This window comes from Phascolarctos cinereus, unplaced genomic scaffold (genome assembly GCF_003287225.1).
Source record: "Phascolarctos cinereus isolate Bilbo 61053 unplaced genomic scaffold, phaCin_HiC Scaffold_5;HRSCAF=322, whole genome shotgun sequence".
Lineage (NCBI taxonomy): Eukaryota > Metazoa > Chordata > Mammalia > Diprotodontia > Phascolarctidae > Phascolarctos > Phascolarctos cinereus.
Window position 1 is genome coordinate 132,890,359 of NW_027555958.1, and position 12,602 is coordinate 132,902,960.

Consider the following 12,602-nt stretch of genomic DNA (forward strand, 5'->3'; position numbering starts at 1 on the left):
AGTTACTTTAAATGGAATTTCTCCTATCTCTTGCCACTGGGCCTTGTTAGTAATATATAGAAATTCTGATGATTTCTGTAGGTTTATTTTATATCCTACAACTTTACTAAAGTTGTTAATTATTTCAAGTAGGTTTTTAGTTGATTCTCTAGGATTCTCTAAGTATACCATCATATCATCTACAAAGAGTGTTAGCTTTGTTTCTTCATTGCCTATTCTAATTCCTTCCATTTTTTTCTTCTCTTGTTACTAAAGCTAACATTTCTGATACAATATTGAATAACAGTGGTGATAATGGACATTCTTGTTTCACCCCGATCTTATTGGAAGTGCTTCTAGCTTATCTCTATTACATGTAATGCTTGCTGATGGGTTTAGATAGATGCTACGTCACTTTAAGGAAAACTCCATTTATTCCTATGCTCTGTAATGTTTTTCATAGGAGTGGGTGTTGTAGAAAGCTTTTTCTGCACCTATTGAGCTAATCATATGATTTCTGTTAATTTTGTTATTGATAGGCTCCACTATGCTGATAGTTTTTCTAATGTTGAACCAGTCCTGCATTCCTGGTATAAATCCCACCTGGCCATAGTGTATTATTCTCATCATAAATTTCTATATCTCTTTGCTAATATTTTGTTTAAAATTTTTGCATCTTATTCATTAGGGAAATTAGTCTATAATTTTCTTTCTCTGTTTTGGTTCTTCCTGGTTTAGGTATCAGCACTGTATTTGTGTCATAAAAAGAATTCGGTAGGACTCCTTCACCTATTTTTCCAAATAGTTTTGGAATTAATTGTTCTTTAAATATTTGATAGAATTCACTTGTAAATCCATTTGTCCCTGGAGATTTTTTTCTTAGGGAGTTCATTGATGGCTTGTTCGATTTCTCTTTCTGAAATGAGGTTATTTAAGTATTTTATTTCTCTTCTGTTAATCTGGGCAATTTATATTTTTATAAATATTCATCCATTTCACTTAGATTGTCAGATTTACTGATGTACAGTTGGGCAAAATAGCTCTTTTTATATTAATTTCCTCTTCATTGGTGGTGATTTTATACTTTTCATTTTTGATACTGGTAATTTGGTTTTTTTTAAATCAAATTAACCAAAGGTTTATGTATTTTATTGGTTTCTCATCTGCTCTTGTTTTTGGGTGGGGCAATCAGGGTTAAGTGACTTGCCTAGGGTCACACAGCTAGTAAGTGTCAAGTGTCTAAGGCTGGATTTGAACTCAGGTCCTCCTGACTCCAAGGCCAAAGCTCCACTGTGCCACCTAGCTGCCCCGTTTCTCATCTGCTCTTGCTGCTAAATTCTTTCTCCTCTCCTTTGCAGTATGAATTCTCTCAGCAAAGCCAATAAGCATTAAGGACCTACTATATACCAGATAATGTACTAAAGCAAGAAGAATGCTACATTTTTTAGGAAGCCTTCCTTGACTCTAACCTCTGGAAGTAAAAGTCATCTTTCCTTTCCTAGATTTCTTATAACACTTTTCTTGGACCTCCCATTGTACTTATGTCACTCCTCGGTGTATCACAGTGATTTGTGCACTTGTCCTCTTTATGCTATAAGGTCCCCAAGAACAAGAACTATGTTGTTTAGCACCATGTATCCTTAGCACCATGGACAGAGCAAGCACATATTTGATAGAGAAAGTTAAATACTGGCTGCTGAATATTCAGGAAAAATCTAGACAGCTCACAAAAGAGCCTATTGATTATATAATGACAGTATTCAAAGCATCAGTCTTCCCCATAAACTTCATCTGAAATGGGAAGGCAAAATGCCATTGTGAATAAATGGACTTGAAGTCAGAAGATCTGGGTTTGGGTCCTGCCTCAGACATTTACTCTGTATGCCCCTGGAGAAGTCACTTGTTAATCCCTTTTAGTCTCATTTTCCTCATTTGTAAAATGATATATAATATTAATAGTAATAGCATCTATACTACAGGATTTTTTGAGAATCAAATGAAAATATGTATAAATGCTTTGCAAATGTTAAAGGCCCAAATAAATATTATCTATTATTATCATTATTAGTGTTTTGTTTCCTGGATCAAAGAAAAAAATGAACCACATTATCATAAATTATGTAAAGAGTTGTCCTAATGAAATAGGTATGAAATTATGAACTGCTAAAAACCATTGAAAAAAATTTGAAATTTTAAATATGTGCACAAAGATTAACCCTGTGAAATACTTAATAGGAAGAAAGGTTTGACTACCAGATTTTCTGATGTAACACTAATTTTTGTACTTTTAAGTTTGGGTGTGGGGAATAAACAATAGTGAACTACTATTTGTATTGAAATTCTACCCTATGGATAAGACTTGGGAAGACTTTGCCCAGCTGGCTTTGGGGAATTCATTCCTCCACTGTGTGACCATGTTTGTTTTGACTACTTAAAATGGGATAGATGTTAAGTTTTGCCCTTGGATTTAAAAAATCAATTTCACAATCAAAATATAGAGGAAATGGTTAAACAGTGGTTCTTCTCAAAAAAAAATCCAGAGATCTGAGTTCACTGCAAGCTTAATATGCATCAGCAATGTTATATGGCAGCCCAAAAGCTAATGTAAACTTAGGATGTATTAAAAGAACAACACTGTCTAGAACTAGGGAGATAATTATTTTGCTGTACTTTATCCTGTTAGGTCACACTGGGAACACTATGCCTGGTTCTGGTTTATTCAATTTAAGAGAAGAGCCACAGAAGGATAACTAAAATGATGAAGGACTTTAAGTCCATGACATAATGAGGATCAATTGGAGAAGGTGGGAATATTTAACCTCAGGCAGAGATGGGAAGAAATAATAAGTATTTTCATATACTTAAAAGGCTGTCAATACTTAAAGGGCTGTCGGTGGATGAGGGACTGGATATATTCCACTTGGCCCTGGAAAGCAGAACTAGTAAAATGGATAGAGACTATAAAAGTAAATTTTGGGGGGGGGAAACTTTGTAAAAATTAGAGATATCCAGAAATATAATAGTCTTCCTCAGTAGGCAGTAGGTTTCCCTCATGGAGGTCTTCAAGATAAGGCTGAATAACCACTTGTCAGGTTTATTATAATGGGGACATCTACAGTATCTCAGTTTAATTCAATCATTTAATGAGTGTTTACTATATGGCAAGGCTCTGTGTATGAAGTATGTATGGAAGTAGGCATTGTGTATACAGAAGCAAAACAAAAAAGCCCTTCCCCTCAAAGAGCTTACATTGGACTCGTGGGATCTGACATGTACACAAATAAAAAAGGGTAATTTGAGGAGAGAGAACATTAACAATAGTGGGATCAGGAAAGGCTTTACATCAGAGGTAGCACTCAAAGGAAGTTAGGGATTCAGTGGTGGAAAAAAAATGAACAAGAAACATTTCAGGCATTGATTGATGACAGATAGGATATCAAGCTCAGGAAATACCTAGCAGTAAAGGTTGGCTGGAATATAGAGCACAGGGAAGAGCAGAAGATAATAAGAAATAAAACTAGAACGGTTGGCTGGAGCCGGGCTGTGGAGGGTTTTAAAGGACACACTGAGAAGTTTGTAAATGATTCTAGAGGAAACAGCTAGGAAAAGAAATGATGGGAACTTTGGGGGAAGGGACTCCTTTATCAAAGAATACGTAATACAAGAGAAGAAAGATGGACATAGTCTGAAATGCTCTAGGTTTTTGGAGAGCAGATTTGAAAGGTTCAGGGAAAGGACAGCCAGGATTCCCTTGGACTAAAATTTTACAGTCAAGTTAGCTTAGAAGGGTTGGTAAGCTCTCAAGAATGAAATTCTGAAGACATAAAGATAAATAAGTTTATGAGGAAAAAAAGAGATATCTAAGAGAGCAATGTGAATGGACAGGGAAGTCTTCCACTAACATAAAATTTTAAAAGGATATCACAGAATCTCAGAGTTGGAAGGGAGATCAGTGGTCTTCTAGTCCAACAAATATCTGAACAAGAATAGCCTCTACAACATATCTGATGAGTGGTCATCCAGTCTTTGTTTGAAGACCCCCAGTGAGTGGGAAACTTATGAACTTCCCAGGCAGTTTGAGCAGCTCTAATTATTAAGAAGTTTTTCTTTACCAACCTAAATTTACCTCATTTTGACTTTTAGCTATTGTTTCTAGTTTTGCTCTCAGGGGCCCGAGCAAAAGCAGTTCAATCTCTCTTCCTTGTGATAACCTTTCAGAGATTTGCATGCAGCATCATGACCTCCCCACATGTTTACTTCTCCAGGACAAATATTCATTTATTTTTCATATGTCATGAAAGCTTTCTCCACTTTGGCATGTTCAGGATGTTATACAGGTTATAAATCTCCTTTCTAAAATGTGACACCAAAACTTGGCACAATAGTCCAAATGTCTACCCATGACAGAGTGCATTCTTTCCGATGTTATGCTTATGCCAAAATGAATTTTTATATACAGCTATTACTGGTCACAAAAATATAAGGAAATATAAGGTGCTCTCTGCAAATCATTGCAAAACTTGTGTTGCTTGTCGGTTCACAGACAGGCTAGAAAGCTTTAGAACTAACTTGCTAAGAGTAATATATAGTTAAAAACATAAGCTGTTCATATTGGGAATTCAGTTTCATGTAAAATCCTTTTCTGTTCTTATTTGTACATGGAAGTTATATTTACTTGAGTTTGTTAAATTTAGAATATAACATTAAAAAATTCTCTCTGCATTCCATATTTTCTAGAAGCAATCCTTCATCCTTTGTCCTTTAGTTGTGGCCAACTCCTGTGGCAAGTTGCTGTAGCAACTGTGTATTTGCCACACCTGTTCTGTTCTGAGGGCTTAGTCATGAGGATCTTCATAGCAAGGCTTCATCTATTTATAGATGGCTTCCTGTCTTGTTATATGACATTGAATTAGCTACTTCTGACTGGCAACTGGCAGATTCTTTCTAAAGCCTTTGTGCAAAAAAGAAGCTGTCCACAGCTGCAAATTTTAAGCTTAATTCAAATATGAATTATTTCTCACCTCTTCCTGCTTCTCTTTTCTTTCCACCAAGAGACTTCACATTGATTCCCATCTTGACTCTTTTATTGGTCACAGCATTCTTTAATCACCAGGGTGCGCCAAGTGAAGTTTTACCTATTTATGCCAACCTTTACAGTGCTTTTACTACCTTTTCTTCCCAAGTGACAATGGACTAGCTGTTTCTGACTAGCATTTAGGAAGTCACATTCGAAAGCTCTAGTGGGAAATGAAGTGCTTGGGGCCTATATACTTATTCCAATGATACTGTTATTGCTCAAAGAACACTTTTGAAATTGTTCTCAGAGCCTGCAGCACAATCTTCAGAATAGCTTTTATCCTTTGAGGGTTGATTTGATTTTGGGGAACAATCTTTGAGGTCAAGTCACTAATCACACAATTTGAGAACATGAAAAGAACAAGACTATTTGAAGGAACTGAATATATTTAGCCAGGAGATGAGAAGACTCAAGGAAGACATGATAGCTGTCTTTTAATTATCGAAGGCTACCATGTGGAGAAGAGATTAGATTTGTTCTGTCTGGTCAGAAGGCAGAACCAGGAATGATGAGTTGAAGTTGCAAATAGGCAAATTTAGGTCTGATGTCAGGAAAAATTTACTAACAATTAGAGCTATCTGCAAGTGGCATGGGCTGCCTCAAGAAGCAATGAGTTCCTCTTCCTTGGAGGTCTTTAAGCAAAAGCTAGATGATCACTTATTGGGTATGTTACAGTGGGTATTTCTTTGGTGTTTGTATTGATTTATTTTTTTAATTATGTTTTATTTATTTCATTAAATATTTCTCAATTACATGTAAAAATTTTAACAATCATTTTTTAAAATTTTGAGTTCTAAATTCTCTCCTCCCTTTTGTATCTCTTTCCTCCTTGAGAAGGCATGCAAAACATATTTCCATATTTGCCATGTTGCAAAAGAAAACATAAACAATACAATAAACATAAAGAAAATTTTTTAAAAGTATGCTTCAGGGGCAGCTAGCTGGCTCAGTGGATAGAGCTCTGGCCCTGGAGTCAGGAGAACCTGAATTCAAATCTGGCCTCCCACACTTGTCACTTACTAGCTGTGTGACCCTAGGCAAGTCATTTAACCCTGATTGCCTCATCAAAAAATAGTATGCTTCAATATGCATTCAGAGTTCAATAATTTTCTTTCTGGAGGTAGATACCATTTTTCACTATGCGTCCTTTGGAATTGTCTTGGATGATTATCTGGATTAGAGTAGCTAAGTCTTTCACAGTTGATAATCATACAGTAATTGCTGCCAGTGTGTATAATGTTCTCCTGGTTCTTCTAACTTCACTTGGTATCAGTTTATATAGGGTTTTTTTTAGGTTTTTCTGAAACCATCCTGCTCATCATTTCTTATAGCAAGTAGTATTCCATCACAATCATATACTACAACTTGTCAGCCATTCCCCAGTTGATGGACATCCCCTTGATTTCCAATTCTTTGCCACCACAAAGAACTGCTATAAATATTTTTGTACCAATAAGTCCTTTTCTCTTCTTTACTCTCTTTAGCATACAGATCTAGAAGTGATATTGATGGATCAAAGGGCATGGCACAGTTTTATAGCCCTTTGGGCATAGTTCCAAATCTTGAGTGCCTAGCATAGTGTCTGGCACATAGCAGACACTTAAAAATACTTATTGATGAAAATACCAGCTTCACTGTTTTATAATTACACCTCATAGTCTCTTTTCCTACTGCAGTGCTGAATCATAGATATTCAATAAATTAGAAAAGAAACTTTACTGGGTACCAATTTGTCCTAATCCCAAGATTGGCTCTTCAAATCACATTTTCTGTATTACCTTTTTATCCAACAATTTTTTATTTCAGTTCAACAAGCATTGATTGAGCTTCTACTCTGGACAAGGCACCTACTATTCCTTATTGGAAACAAAACTGCTTTGAAAGACAAGGTGTAGTAAAACCAGGAAAAAGGAGAGTACCAATTAGGGAAGAAATGTGTAGTCATCAATACACAGTAGCTGTTACTCTTTTGTAAAGTTTATTGAACAATAGAACTTTCCTGAGTTGCAGACCTAAAGAATAAGAATACTTACACAAACCAACTTAAGGGGAGGAAAAATGCATGCATTTCAAATACAGTTATAGTACTTCAAGACATAGACACATATATGTCTATGTAGGCATATACATAAAAATATGCAAATATGTATATGTATACATAAAATCACAGGTCCAGTCTCCATCCCTATATGTATTTATATACTATCACTTTCAAATACACACAGTTACAGTATATCTACACATATACCTATATGCATATTTGTATATACATCTATATAGCAGCTAGGTGGCACAGTAGATAGAGTGCTGGAGTCATGAAGACTTGTCTTCATGAGTTCAACCTGCCTCAGATACTTATTAGCTGTGTGACCCTGGGAAAGTCACTTAACCCTATTTGCCTCAGTTTCTTCATCTGTAAAATGAGTTGTATAAGGAAATGACAAACCACTCCAGTACCTCTGTCAAGAAAACCCCAAATAGGGTTGTGAAAAGTTGACACAACTGAAAGGACTGAGCAACAACAAAAAGAAAGCAGCTTAACATTATGTGTATGTGACTAGCTAACATAACAGATTCACTTTTTTCTCCTTAGTTTTCAGATACCAAAGGAGGCTTTGTAATTCTGGTGTTAAGGATTGGTTCTTAAAGCACAATGTACAATCTATTAACCCTTCTTTACCCTGACTGGCACCATTTCTTTTACTGTCCTCAAGTACAAGCACTGACTCTACCTCCAGGTAATAGAGGATAAGTACAACATTACACTGTCCATTTTTGAAAGTTTAATGACATGACAGCGATAAAGATTAGGAGGAGAAATCCAGAGCTCCTTATTATTATCTCTCTATTCTATACACCAGACTAAGCTATTAAGTGCACCCTTTGTAGACTAAAAAATAAATAGGTTAAATGCAGTTTAAAATATGTCAAGAAAGAAAAAGGTCCTAGACTCGAGGGACTTACCTCTTATGCAGGGAGACAAAACTAATATACATGAAATAAATAGGGAATAATTATTGTTTTGCTTAGTTTGTTAGGCAATGGGGTCAAGTGACTTGCCCAAGGTCACACAGCTAGTAAGTGTTATGTGTCTGAGGCCGCAGTTGAACTCAGGTCCTCCTGAATCCAGGGCCGGTGCTCTATCCACTGCACCACCTAGCTGCCCCTGGGAATAATTATTGTTAAACTGCATGTTTTGCTTTGGTTGATTTTTTTTTTGGGGTGGGAGGAGGCAATTGGGGTTAAGTAACTTTCCCAGGGTCATGCAGCTAGTAAGTATCCGAGGCCAAATCTGAACTCAAGTCCTCCTGACTTCATGGCCAATTCTCTTTCTGCTGCACCATCTCGCTGCCCTGGCTTTGGTTATTTGAAAGGAGAAGAGCTGATAAAATTAGAAAAGGCTTCAAGTAGAATAGACAGTTTTGGCAGAGGGAAAGACTATGAACACAGTGGAGAGATAAAAATAATAGCAGCAACTGTTGTTATAACATCTACATAGTACTTTAAGGTTTACTACTCTTTTACTATAACAACCCTGTTTTTGAGGCATAATAAGTAGATCAGCCCAACAGCCATGAAGGATACATTTTTATAGTGGCAAAACATTAACATGTGGTCAGACTATAGAGGTGCTTCAAAATCAGGAAGGGAATTTTAAACTGATTTGATATACAGTAGCAAGTCACCACAAATTCTGGAGCAGAGAAATGATAGGATGAAAGCAGATTTTAGTAAGATTAGTCTAACAACAGGAGGTAGTATAGATTCAAGGAGAGATGCACTTGAAATGAGGCAAGATTCTCTAGGAATTAATGAGTTCTCAGTCCCTGGAGGCTTTAGAGTACAGATTGGATAATCACTTCTTTAAAAATGTTATAGAGGGCATTCATTCTTCAGAGAAGGGTCATATCAGACTAGAGGTTCTTACTCTTTTTATGTGTATGGATCTGTTTGGTGGTCTGAGCCTATGGAAACTTTCTGATAATAGTGTTTGTTTTTACAGCCATAGTTGAAGGAAATGCTAAATTGTCAGTTAAGAGATTACTGAAAATAAAGATGTAATTTCCCCCCCATTCAAGTTCATGGGTTTCCTAAATTAGATAATCTCTAATATTTGTTCTAATTTAGTAGCTCCAGGACTGTATCCTATCTGGCTCTCAAATATCCTCAGATCATGCAATTTGGTTCTTTAGTGACATGATGTCATTGGTTCTTTCTGTAGATACTTGCAGTCATTTTCCTCTTTCTATAACCCATCTCATGAGTCATCATTTATTGAAAATTCATCCCCAAGCCTATATCCTTCAGAAAACTAATCCATATTAGGTGGAACGAAGAATTTATTCTCCCTTCAGCAATACTGTTTCTCTACCACTTGAGAGAATAAAAATTGGGTAATGAATAAGCTAAACAAGAGGCTCACAAGTGGTCCAGATTGTTGCTTGTGTCTTTTGTACATTTTGCTTACTGAAAAGAACATTTGGGATGCTCAATTGAGCAAATAAACAAAGAAACACAAATGCACATTTTAATGGACTTTTGTTGGAATATACAGCTAAAGAAGGTTGTTCCTATTTGAATAGGTCTTCCTAAACACAGAAATTGCCTATTTAAAAAAACCTATCTGCATGTGATTAAGAAAAGTATATTACACTTGTCTTATGAAGCAATAATTTGGTAGAACTGTAAGGTAGAGATGAGGCATGTGAAAAGGAAGAAACATATAGAAACATATCTCTGAGATTTCTACCAATTCTGGGATTCTATTGCATCCTCAATATATACATCCTTTGCAGTTATAAGCTGCCTGTAAATGGATTCATAAATGGATTCTACAAATAAATCCATATCCCAATGATGAAAGTCTGTATTGTTACCTTCATTTGAGAACACAATGTAATTGGTTAAAAAAACTTGTCATAAAATTAGAAAGGTGGGGGAAATGTCAAAGAAAACGTTTCCTAGGTTTTTAGAAACATGATATAAAAGTCCCATAAATACTCTAAAATATTCTAAAAATAGCAAGTATTTGATTTATAGATTTGGAGGAAGGGTCCTCTTTTCCACAAAAGCAAAATCCTCTTCTTTTTTAATCTTCTGTAATTTTTTTTTTAGGCAATTGGGGTTAAGTGACTTGCCCAGGGTCACACAGCTAGTAAGTGTCAATGTTTGGTCTGAGGCTGGATTTGAACTCAGGTTCTCCTGACTTCAGGGCTGGTGCTCTATCCACTGTGCCACCTAGCTGCCCCTAATCTTCTGTAATTTAAAGCAATGGCCATTGAACAAGAGTGGCATGAAGAGAACGGTCTATAGTACAGATGGAGAAAAACACAAAAGAAACGCAACTGAGACAAAATCCTGATTATAAAACCCAAGCATATCTTTTAAGATATACTTCTTTACCCATAAAGGTGTAATACCACCTTACTTTCTGAAAGACATCAATTCATTCAAATGCTGTTGATGCCTACAAAGAAAAGTTTAAAAGGTCAGCACCTGAGAAATGAAATTGTGTGAAGTGTGGACTTCAAATTAATTTCTTGTTTGTGTGTAAGAAAAAGAAAATAGTCTAACTGAAACAATGGAGGTAGGGTGCCAAAGAGAATTATATAAACTCAGTTGAATTTTCATTTGATTCTCTAGCTCACAAATTTGAGACTAATATTTCAATTATTTGTTTCATGTGGTAGACTTCTGGAAAATCTTGTTATATACTTACCACATACTGAGCCTCGCACTAATCTCCTTAAATGCGGTCTCTCAGGGAGGTAGCGATATTTGCATCCAAATATACTGAGGTTTGATGTGTGGTCTCCAAAGAAGCGGAGCTGGCGGTATCTCTCCCCACAGCGGTAACAGAAATTAGTGTTACATTGTGAACAGGTCATGTGGTCACATCCTTCTGTTCTCTGGATGTGGATCTTTATCAGCAAAACAGAAGTAAAGAAAAAGAGGAGGGAAAAAATTATTAAAATATCAATTAAATTAAAACCTAGGAAATTATCTGGAAAAAAGTTGACTGTAAGTTTATAGATACAAAAAAAATCTATCAATAAATTTTATAGTATATCTATTTATTGTCAGAGCCTCAAGCAGTTTTTCTGTTTCATATATACATATATGTATACACACATATACATGAACACATGTATTTTTGTATGTATGTATGTATGATAAAATCAAACCTGGCCAAAGCTGTACTTGTGCCAGATAGTTTAATTTCACAAAAAAACTCATATTTTAAGTAAGTCTGTCAGCTCACAAGCATTTATTAAATTTTTACTAAGTACCAGGCATTATGCTAAGGGCTAGGGATCTAAAGAAAGGTAAAACCCGGTCTTTGACCTCAAGGAATTTTCATTCTAATGGGGGAGACAACATATAAATGGCCAGGTAAATAGAGAGTAGATGGAAAGCAATCTGAGAGGGGAAGGCACTAGCATAAAGTGGGGTGGGGGTGGTTGGCAAATGTCTCCTGAAGAAGGTAATATTTCTGCTAAGTCTTGAAAGGAGGCAGGAAACTAAGAGGCATCTATGAGGCAGCCAACCATTTGCAGGCATGAGGGATAGCCAGTAGGAGTAAAGTATAAAAAGACTGGAAAATTAGGAAGTGATCAGGTTATCATGTAAATGCCAATAATAGTTCATAGGAAAAGAAGCTACTGGAATTCACCAAGTAAGGGGTGACATGGTCAGACTTATCCTTTAGAAGAACCACATTGGCAGCTGAATTGGGGTAATGGGTTGGGACATTTTTAAGGGATGATCAGGATGAAATTCATGCTTCAGAGAGATACTAGAGGCAGAGAGTTCAGTTAGTAGACTATTGCAATAATCCAAGTGAGATGTGATAAGGGCCTGAAATAGGGTTGTGACTCTGTGAGTGTGGAGAGAGGGGCGCATATGCAAGAAAAGTTGTGAAGGTAGAAACAAACAGCAAGGTCCAATAAGGGATTGGATAAGTAGGATGAGTACAAGTGAGGAGTCATGAATGAAATAGGTTTTGAGTCTAGATGAATGTGAGGATGGTGGTATCCTCAAGAGTAATAGGGAAGTTGGGAAGAAGGGAGGGAAAATATGGGGAAAATATGAGTTCTGTTTTGCATAAGTTGAATTTGAGATGTTTACAAGACATCTAGTTTGAGATGTCCAAAAACAGTTGCTGATGGATTTACTGATGCTCAGGAAAGAGAAGAGGCTGGATAAAATAGATCTGGGAATCATCTGTATAGAGATAATAATTGATCCTATGAAAGCTGGTGAGATCACTAAAGAAGACAGTAGAGAAAGAGAAGAGAAGGAGACCTAGGACCGAGCCTTGGGGTAGGGGGTAGGTGATGTCTAGAGGAAGGAATAGTCTAGAAGTGTGCTGATAAATGTTTAACAACAAGCTCAGTATACTCAATACCCTTTTTTTTTAATATGCATCATTAACATTTTCTCCACTAAGTCTAGACAACCAACAAAACAATAGATCAAGCTCTCATTTGTAGCACTTGCTGATGTCTGAGGTGTAAATCCTTACACTGAAAATTTAACACTTGGC

The 12,602-nt window shown here is 36.2% G+C and overlaps 1 protein-coding gene across 1 annotated transcript in view; it reads right to left on the reverse strand.

The window, feature by feature from the left end:
• RNF217 (ring finger protein 217) overlaps positions 1-12,602 on the reverse strand; it is a 151,898-nt gene that overhangs the window by 15,163 nt on the left and 124,133 nt on the right. Inside the window, 1 exon segment of the mRNA XM_020986975.2 lies at positions 10,776-10,977. Within this exon segment, the coding sequence (XP_020842634.1) occupies positions 10,776-10,977 (202 nt within the window).